The sequence below is a fragment of the Mastacembelus armatus genome, chromosome 13 (assembly GCF_900324485.2).
Source record: "Mastacembelus armatus chromosome 13, fMasArm1.2, whole genome shotgun sequence".
In the NCBI taxonomy this organism is placed as follows: domain Eukaryota; kingdom Metazoa; phylum Chordata; class Actinopteri; order Synbranchiformes; family Mastacembelidae; genus Mastacembelus; species Mastacembelus armatus.
Window position 1 is genome coordinate 12,151,184 of NC_046645.1, and position 9,595 is coordinate 12,160,778.

The following is a 9,595-nucleotide window of genomic DNA, read 5'->3' on the forward strand; positions in this document are numbered from 1 at the left end:
CTAGGGTTGATTTTTGTTCATCAGATGTTTCTTGGTGTTCTTCTCTGGCTTAAACAAAATGATAAAACACTTTGGAGCAAATATACACAATATTAGTCCAAAACTGGAGGCCAGAATGGCAAATATCTCCACAGCCACAGTAAACTTCCCAGGAGAGCTGACATATGCTGGGATAAAAGTGATCCATACTGCACAGAATATCAGCATGCTGAAGGTGATAAACTTGGCTTCATTAAAATTATCAGGCAGTTTCCGGGCCAGGACAGCTAACACAAAGCAAAAGAAAGCCAGCAGACCTATGTACCCGAGCACAGCCCAGAACCCAATAGCTGAGCCTAACGCACACTCCAGGATGATTCTTTCTTTGTATATGGTGAAGTTTTTCATTGGAAAAGGGGGGCTAACAATCAACCAAACAGTACATATTAAAACTTGGATAAATGTAAATGATAATACAGTCATTCTTTGCTGTAGAGGACCAAACCATTTCATGACATTACTACCTGGAAGTGTAGCTTTGAAGGCCATTAACACCACCATAGTTTTCCCCAGAACACAAGAGATACAGAGGACAAAGGTGATCCCAAACGCTGTGTGGCGCAGCATGCAGGACCACTCAGAGGGTGCTCCAATGAAAGTTAATGAACATAAGAAACACAGAGTCAGGGAGAAGAGCAGCAGGAAGCTCAGCTCAGAGTTGTTGGCCCTGACAATCGGGGAGGTTCTGTGTTGAAAGAATATAGTCGCTGTTATAATGGCCAGACAGGCACCACCAACTGAGAACGTAGCCAGGATGACTCCCAGGATCTCACTGAAGGAAAGAAACTCAACAGGCTTGGGAACACATGTGTCTTTCTCTTCATTAGGCCAGAACTCATTGGGACAAGGGAAACAATCAGTGGAATCTGAAAATATAAATCAAAAAGGACCTTTAGCAGTCCCATCATTGATGTGGTGATATACATGAGAAAACAATGGATTTTACCTGTAGCATTGCTAATCTCTCCCTCAGGACATGGTACACAATCATAACAGCAGAAGGGTTTTCCTTTCTGCAGCACTTTATAAGTTCCTTTAGGACAGCTATCAGTGCACACTGACACAGGAACCTGACAGACACAATACACAATGACAGAATCACACAGATATGCAGTTTTGATTCAACAGCTGATATGATTCAGTTCACCAATGTTGAATATATCAATGTTCCTCACTTGTGTCCTGCCTTCCACCCAGGTGATGTTCCTGTTGATATGGAACTCCTGGCCCAGTGGCAGTGATGCATCATATTGCCCTACTGTCACAAACACAATGCTGCCACTCTCACTTTTCTGCCAGTTAACCAGCTCATATGTGGCCACAGGATCCCCATTGGCATCAAAGGACACAGGATAACCATTTTGGGAAAAATTTACTTTCTTCAGATGAGTAAGAACCTGTGAGGACAATGAGTGAGGAATAGCAACAAACTGTGTCAAATAAATAAGAATAGTTCTTAATTTTGTAAAAGTGACATCATTGCTAAAGAAGGGTATTGACTTCTTCAATTATTGATTTTAAATGACCTGTTTGGGCTCTATGCTGTTGATTCTGTCACACTGAGTTGTAGAATTAGTCTCCTGACACACTGCATTATGAATGGCATGTGCTATTGCATAAACAGCCTTGTACACCATGTTAGTGATTCGGAGCTGAGATGTGTCAGTGTACGGGTTCTGGAGTTTCTGTATGTCTTCGGTTCCATCACACACTTTCTTGTCTGTGGCATCACCTACAAACATACAGAGATTTTTAGCTTTGACAATTATCAACACATCCATTCTGTACTGCTTAGCCTTCGAAATTGGGCTGAGACATGGGCAAGATTCAGGGGACTCCCTGCACAGATCGCCAGTATATCACAGGGCTTAACACACTATGTGAAATTTATGCTCTGCTATGCATGTTGACTCACATTAACATTAAAATATATGAGTGATCTGAAAGCGATCTCTTTTAATAGACTAGCATAATCAATGGAAATGTACATCTACAGTAACTGATAAATTATATTAATAATCTTTTTTATCTTGGTGGCCTGTAGAGTGCTATTACACTTTGCATACACCATTATATAAGTGGTTTTTAACATCCACCTCAATGTAGGCTTTCAACAAACAAAATAACACAACCACATCAACACAGCTGTGATTATCACTTATGTTAATGTAAAAAAAACAAAATAAAACAATACGTAAGTTCATCACTTTTTTCCAGTCTGCAGTTGAATGCACTCTCCCAGAACTCAGTAAGAATTGGGGAGGCTGCCACTGTAGTGGGAGACAGATCTAGCAGGAAGTTTCTCAGGCCTGGGATGACAGATTTCTGAATCCCAAATCCAATGGCTCCATCACAGAAAGTGAAACTCGACATGTCTGAGTCAGTTATCCAGGCCTCAGTGCCTATCCACTGACGAGGTGGGGAAGGTTTACGAGACAACTCCTCCAGCAGGATCCTCATGTCTCCAGAGGCTGCAAATGCCACAACAACCATAGCCGTTGACCTGGAGACACATTACAGTGCATTTTATTATACTAATATTAACACATCAATTTCTCTTACAATTATAAACACAAAGTATAGTCTAGTTTTTATAGTTTATGAATCACAAGTATTGTCTCACTGTTTTTATTATATGAATGCAAAAAAATACATAATTTCCCACAAAAATGTGCTATATTTTCTTGTATTTTTCCCCTTTCTATTTCTTTTTTTTTTCTGTGTGTGTGTGTGTTTGTGTGTGTGTGTGTGTGTGTGAGGGTGTGTGTGTGTGTGTGTTTGTGTGTGTGCAGGGCAAGAACACAATCAAAATCAGAGATGTAGAAACCTGCGGATAACATCAGCCACTCTCTGGATCCTGCTACGTGGGTTGGTGCAATAGAAAGATTCTGAGTATTCAACACAGATCCCCTCTTTGTGTGCTGCTTCTAGAAAAGACGCCATGCCATTATTTCCATAATCTGAATCTGACCGGACAGCACCTATCCAAGTCCAGCCAAAGTGTTTCACCAACTTGGCCAGAGCAGCAGCCTGGAAATGGTCACTAGGGACTGTTCTGAAGAAATTCGGGTACTGATGCTTATCAGAAAGGCATGCACAAGTGGCAAAGTAACTCACCTGAAGATAAAATACAGTATAATTCTGTAACGATACATTATAAAGTCAGTATGGGTATGTTATACAATATTATACTAAAGCATAGTTTGTCAAAAATGTAACATATTTACTTGAGGAATATTAAAGGACCCAATGATCCGTGAAATGGTGATGGATGGTGTGGAATCAGATTCACCAACAACAGCCATCACCATACCAGATTTTGAGCAGTTATCTCTGGTATAAAACTCAGGGTCCAGGCCATTAGAAAGCTGAAATGCCACATTCACCGCCATGGGCACTGAGGCACATGAGTCATAGATCTGATAACCGAGCCTGATGCCTGGGAGCAGCTTTGTACTGTTGTTAATCTCCTCAATGGTAAAGATCATTGCACGTGAGAAACGCAGTCCACGGGCGTTAATGCTGCAAACAGATACTCATGTTACTGTTGAAATGTAGGATAAGTGAGAAGGAGAATCCACAGTTTTCATAGAAAACATGTATTGAAAGATATTTGCAAATCATCGTTACACTTTCAGTACTGTTTTTGTTAGCTGACACAGCAAACCTCTACAACAAACAATTTTTTCAGTTAGGGAGGATAATAATTCATCATATGGGCCCAACATGATATTGTTATGAACGCCTGTAATTGACATAAGCTAATATTGATTTGACCCTTAATGTGAAAAAGAAGAAATGTTTTTTCAAGTATTCAATAGTACACAAAAGAGACTTTGCGAGAAGGTTGTAATAACATCCTTCAAATGAAAACATACATACATACACACACAATATCACATCCTTTTAACCCCATACTTTCCTCTTACTAACCTCCCTGTGCACTTCAGTGGCTCAGGCACTGTGGTGTAGTTATGCTCGACTGTTTGTGCATAAATGTGTATAGGGAAAACACCTCCAATAACATAATCACCATCCATTGAGAAGGCATGAAGACGATTGGAACCTTGCAGCTTACATTTCACAGATGAAGCCTCAGCACTGACCCCAGCAGCAGCTCTAATCTCTGTGCACCCATCACTTTGTTTCAGACCATCCCCACAACCATTCAACGTAAGAGCTGAGTTCAACCCAGTCAAACCCAGAGCTATTCTTAGACCAATAAAGAGAAAAGAGATCTCCATCTCTCAGGTGCATCTGTGCACAAGTGTGTTTTCACTGGTTTATAAAGGTTTTCTGACACAAGTCTCTTGCTCTCTGCTATACCTCAGCCTACATTAGACAGGGGGGGCCCTTATCTTGTTTGTTTCATTTAGCTCAATGTGTTTTAATTTTTTGGGTTGAATATAATAATTAATTTTCACAAAATACCTGAGTTTCTTTTCTCCTTTTCTAATTTAGTGTTGTAAACATCAGATATCTCCCTAATTTTGTACTATGCTGTTTTGCTCATACTGCCTATGCTGCTCCGATGAAAGGTGTCATGATCCGTACTTTGGACTTCCTATGGGACTTGTATTTTGGTGGATCATGCCCGGAACTTGTTTTGTTCCATTCTGTTTCTCTTTACGTTGATCTAATTCGTTATCAGTTTCACCTGTGTCTCGTTTTTGTTTCTCCCCTTTATATACTTTTGCTCAGTTGCTGTCTGATTGCTAGTGTAACAGAGATGAAAATATAATGAATTTCACCCATGTGCTGAATTTGGGAAATAGAGCCGCCTGCTGGTTGTTATATGTAACTGCATGTACAGGGGTCCTACAGGCATTCTGCACTACCTCCAGCAAAGCAAGTGATGTCTGGTTGGTGGTAAGTGCATGGTAGCATGGCTTAGACCGGTTTTCGACATAAAAATTATTAATATCCTGTTTATGACAGTGTTTATAGTATGTAACTGGTACATAAGCACTGCTAGAGTGTATTTCGTAAACCAGATTGAAAATATGTGTGGATAAAAACGTTACTGCCATGTTGTCTACACTTAGTAGTATATTAAGTTAGCGCTAGCTTGCAGGCTAGCTTGTCACCGCATAGTCATGATGCTAAATGTAATTGTGCTATTTTTGCCCTGTCTAGACCCAAGTCGCAGTTACAACACACGTTTGAAGGAAACTGTGTGTTTGTCTTTTGTACCAGGTAGGCTCAATGTAAATGTGAAATGTGTTTTTATTTTATAAGCTGTTCTTTTCAGTATTACGGATTAATGTGTTGTTCAGTACATTGTTGTATGATGTTCTAAAATCTTCTGTTAATGTAAAAATACCACTATACGATCACGGGTAATTCAAAAGAAAAAGCAAGTGATGTCTGGTTGGTGACCCAAGTCGCAGTTACAACACACGTTTGAAGGAAACTGTGTGTTTGTCTTTTGTACCAGTAAAGACAGATTGAGAGCAATCCCGTGTCGGTGTCATTCTTACACGACATCACACCGGCAGCTTCGCAACCGCAAGAATATTGATAACAGCGGCGGTGCACACCGGGACCGGATCATCCACTACACTAGGCCATCTGCCCAGCACTGCCCAGCACTTTGTGAGAACTGTCAAGAGACTCCAAACTTGTCTTTTGCCTTTTGTTTTCTCGTTTGGTTTCAGTTCATAGATCTCCTCGTTTAAGTTAAGTTGTCTGCCTCAAGTTCTTATCCATGTCTTGTGTTCTTGTTTAGCTCCCTCGTGTTCATGTTTAGTCTCCTTTCTCCATGCCTTGTTTCCCTTGTGCTCAACGTCGTCAGGCTGCGCCTAAACGTCATCAGGCTGCACCGAACGATGGTCGCAGCGATGGGAGCTCCGCTCAACCCGCTCCTTTTCTTTTTACTATTTATTGTGTTTATTTTGTTTATTTTGACCTTTTGCACTTGCAATGCATTTCCACGCTTTCAGTATGACCGCGACACACTTCTGGAGTTGCGGTCCTTAGCGGGAGAGGACTTAGAACCCACTTTTGAGGACTGCGCGGCGGACATTCTCACCTGGATTCTTTGTTCCATACGCTGTAGGAGAAAGACACGGAGAGGAAAGCGAGCCGGTGTGCTGTGCAGGACTCGCCTGAGACGCAGCAAACTTCCTCTTCCCACTATCCTGCTTGCAAACGTCTAGTCTCTGAGGAATAAACTGGACGACCTGCGCGCACGGATTTATTATGAACGGGACACGAGGGACTGTTGTGTTTTCGCTTTCACCAAGTCATGGCTGGAGCCGTGCATCACCGACTGTGCTGTAACTCCGGACAATTTCTCTATCTACCGGCTAGATCGAACTAAACAGTCTTGCGGAGGGGGTGTGTGCTTTATGGTTAACTCCTTGTGGGCCACAGATGCACGTATCTTAGCGTCTCACTGTACACCAGCCCTAGAGTTACTCACTATTGCAGTCAGACCCTTTTATCTGCCCAGAGAATTCATCATTTTAGGGGACTTCAATCGAGTAAATATGAAAAAGTCCTTCCTAAATACTACCAACACATTTCTGCATCTACCAGAGGGGACCCGATCCTGGACCACTTTTACACCCCCATCAAAGACAGTTACAAACCTCTCCTTCGCCCTACTTTTGACAAAGCAGATCAGAGCGCCATTTTTCTACTTCCTGCCTATAAACAGAGACTCAAACAGGACAAACCGGTTCCCAGGGACATCTTTAAATGGGACAATGCAGCTGATGAGGCCCTACAGGACTGCTTTGAAACAATTGATTGGCAGATGTTTGCAGACTCAGCAGAAGGAGACATCGAGAAGTACAGACTCTGTCATAGGTTACATAGGGAAGTGCATTGAGGACATTGTACAAAAAATTACCATCTGCACTTACCCTAACCAGAAACCATGGGTCGGAGGTCCGTGCTAAACTTAAAGCATGCACCGCTGCCTTTAAATCTGGAGACCCTGAGGCCTACAAAGCAGCCAAGTATGACCTAAGAAAGACTGTGAAGACATCGCAGAGGAAGTATAGAGAGAGTGTTGAGTCTGCCCAACAAAGTAACAACGCACTGCGTTTGTGGCACGGCCTCTACTGCATCACAGACTACAAGGGAAGGAACAGGCCCGTGGAGCTGTCCAGCGCATCAACCAGACGAGCTCAACACCTTCTACGCTCAGTTTGATGCGGACAACACCACACCTGTTACCAGACCACATGTGGACAGTGAGGACGCCACACTCCGCATAGACATAGCTACAGTGAGATGGGCGTTCCAGAAAGTCAACCCTCGCAAGGCCCCCGGACCTGATGGCATCCCAGGACGGGTGCTGAGAGTATACGCTGACCAACTCGCCGAGGTGTTTACTAACATCTTCAACCTGTCAATGAGCCTCTCTGCTGTGCCCACCACTCTCAAGACCTCCACTGTTGTCCCTGTCCCAAAGACCACTACAGCAACCTGTCTTAATGATTTTTGGCCCATAGCGCTTACGTCTGTCATCATGAAGTGCTTTGACCGAATCATTAAGAACCACATTTGTGCCTCCCTCCCTGTCACCCTGGATCCCCTGCAGTTCGCATACAGAGCAAACAGGTCTACAGACGACGCCATTGCTCTAGCAGTTCACACCTCTCTCAGCCACCTGGAGAGGGGAAACACCTATGTGAGAATACTCTTCATTGATTACAGCTCAGCATTCAATACCATAATCCCCTCCAAACTGGTCACCAGGGCGGTCCTAGGTCTGAAGAAGTCCATATGCTGTTGGATTTTGGACTTTCTCACCCACAGACCACAGGCGGTGAGACTCGGCAGACACCTCTCCTCCACACTTGTCCTCAGCACAGGTGCTCCTCAGAGCTGTGTTCTCAGCAGCTTCAAGTACCTCGGCGTTCACATCACTGAGGACTTATCCTGGACATTACATGCAGATACTGTGGTCAAGAAAGCCCGACAGAGACTCTATTTCCTGAGAACACTGAGGAAGTTTGGTTCGAGCACCAACATCCTCACAAACTTCTACAGGTGCATCATAGTGTGGTACGGGAGCTGCACCAGTCAGAGCGGAAAGGCACTGCAGAGGGTGGTGCGCACAGCTGAGGACCTTATTGGCAGCAGTCTTCCCCCCCATCCAGGATATCTACCACAGCTGGTGCCAGTGTGAAGCATGCAGCATCATCAAGGACCACACTCATCCCGCAAAAGGACTGCTCCGCTTGTTACCTTCTTGCAGAAGGTACAGGAGCCTTCCAGCATGCACAAAAAGACTCAAAGTTATTATCCACAGGCTGTCAGACTCCTGACAATAAGACTGAACTATGACAGTAATACTGCACTATAGTCAAAACTGTGATACTAATATGTCTATTGCTGCTGCCTTATGTGACTGTATTATGTATGTCACTACATTACCTTATAATTTATCTCAGTGATTACTTGTGCAATAACGTGCCACACAATTGTGCAGTATGTTATGTGCAATGCGCTTACGATTATCAAGGAACATTACAAACTTGTGAAATACTATTTATACTTTCTATCCTACCTGCACCATTATATATGTTATATTCTTTTTATATATGTTACGTTTCACTTCATTGCCTGTGCACTTGTAAATATATCTTATTATTATTATTTTTATATTGCATGCTATCAGTACTTTTCGCAGGTTGGACGGTTCTTCTCATCCAAAGCATTTCATTGCATTGTTTTTAACTTGCATATGACAAATAAACCATCTTGTATGTTACCTCGGTCCCCTCATGTCTCCCTGTGGTCTGGTGAGTCTTCTTTAGTGTGTGTGACCCCGACCCATATGCCTTCTTCCCCTTGTTGTTCATGTTTTCTGTAGTCTGGTGTGTCCCCCATCGTGTGTGTGACCCAGACTCCCATGATCTGTTCCCTTGTGTTGGTGTTCATGTTCATGCCTTGTCCTCCGTATTCATGTTCATGTTTTCCTCTGGTCTGGTGAGTCCCCAAGAGTGTGTGACCCCGACCTTCATGCTTGTTCCCCACTCATGTTTCATGTTCCCTTGTAGTCTGGTGTGTTTCCGGTGTGTTTGAACCCGTCTTGTCCCTGAGTCCTTGTAGGCCTGTGTGACCCCAGTGTGTGTGTGTGTCCTAGGTCCCATGCCTTGTCCTCTCTGTTCATGTGCTCACGTTTCCTGTAGTTCTTGTTTCTGTTATCTGGTTTGAGTTTCAAATAAAGTCATATCTTGCACCTTGAGTACCAGAGTGGGCGCAATCTTTGGTCCTAAAATAATAATAATAACCCTGAATTGTGACAAAAGGTGATATTAAATAGTATTTTTATGAAATTATTTAATATATCGCCTTTATTTCTCATTAATCTACACTCAGCACCCCATCTTGACAGAAAAAAAACAAATGTAGAAATTTTTGCAAATTTATTAAAAACGAAAAACTGAAATATCACATGGTCATAAGTATTCAGACCCTTTGCAGTGACACTCATATTTAACTCACATGCTGTCCATTTCTTCTGATCCTCCTTGAGATGGTTCTGCTCCTTCATTGGAGTCCAGCTGTGTTTAATTAAACTGATTGGACTTGATTA

General features: G+C 42.8%; 1 protein-coding gene across 1 annotated transcript; it reads right to left on the reverse strand.

The window, feature by feature from the left end:
• LOC113134369 (extracellular calcium-sensing receptor-like) lies at positions 1 to 4,079 on the reverse strand. The gene is made up of 8 exons (XM_026313729.1): positions 3,973 to 4,079; positions 3,267 to 3,561; positions 2,867 to 3,156; positions 2,247 to 2,542; positions 1,566 to 1,771; positions 1,215 to 1,436; positions 986 to 1,109; positions 1 to 905 (listed from the first exon to the last, which is right to left on the reverse strand). The coding sequence occupies exons 1-8, from the start codon at positions 4,077 to 4,079 to the stop codon at positions 1 to 3; spliced, it is 2,445 nt and encodes an 814-aa protein (XP_026169514.1).
• Positions 4,080 to 9,595: the final 5,516 nt, after the last annotated feature.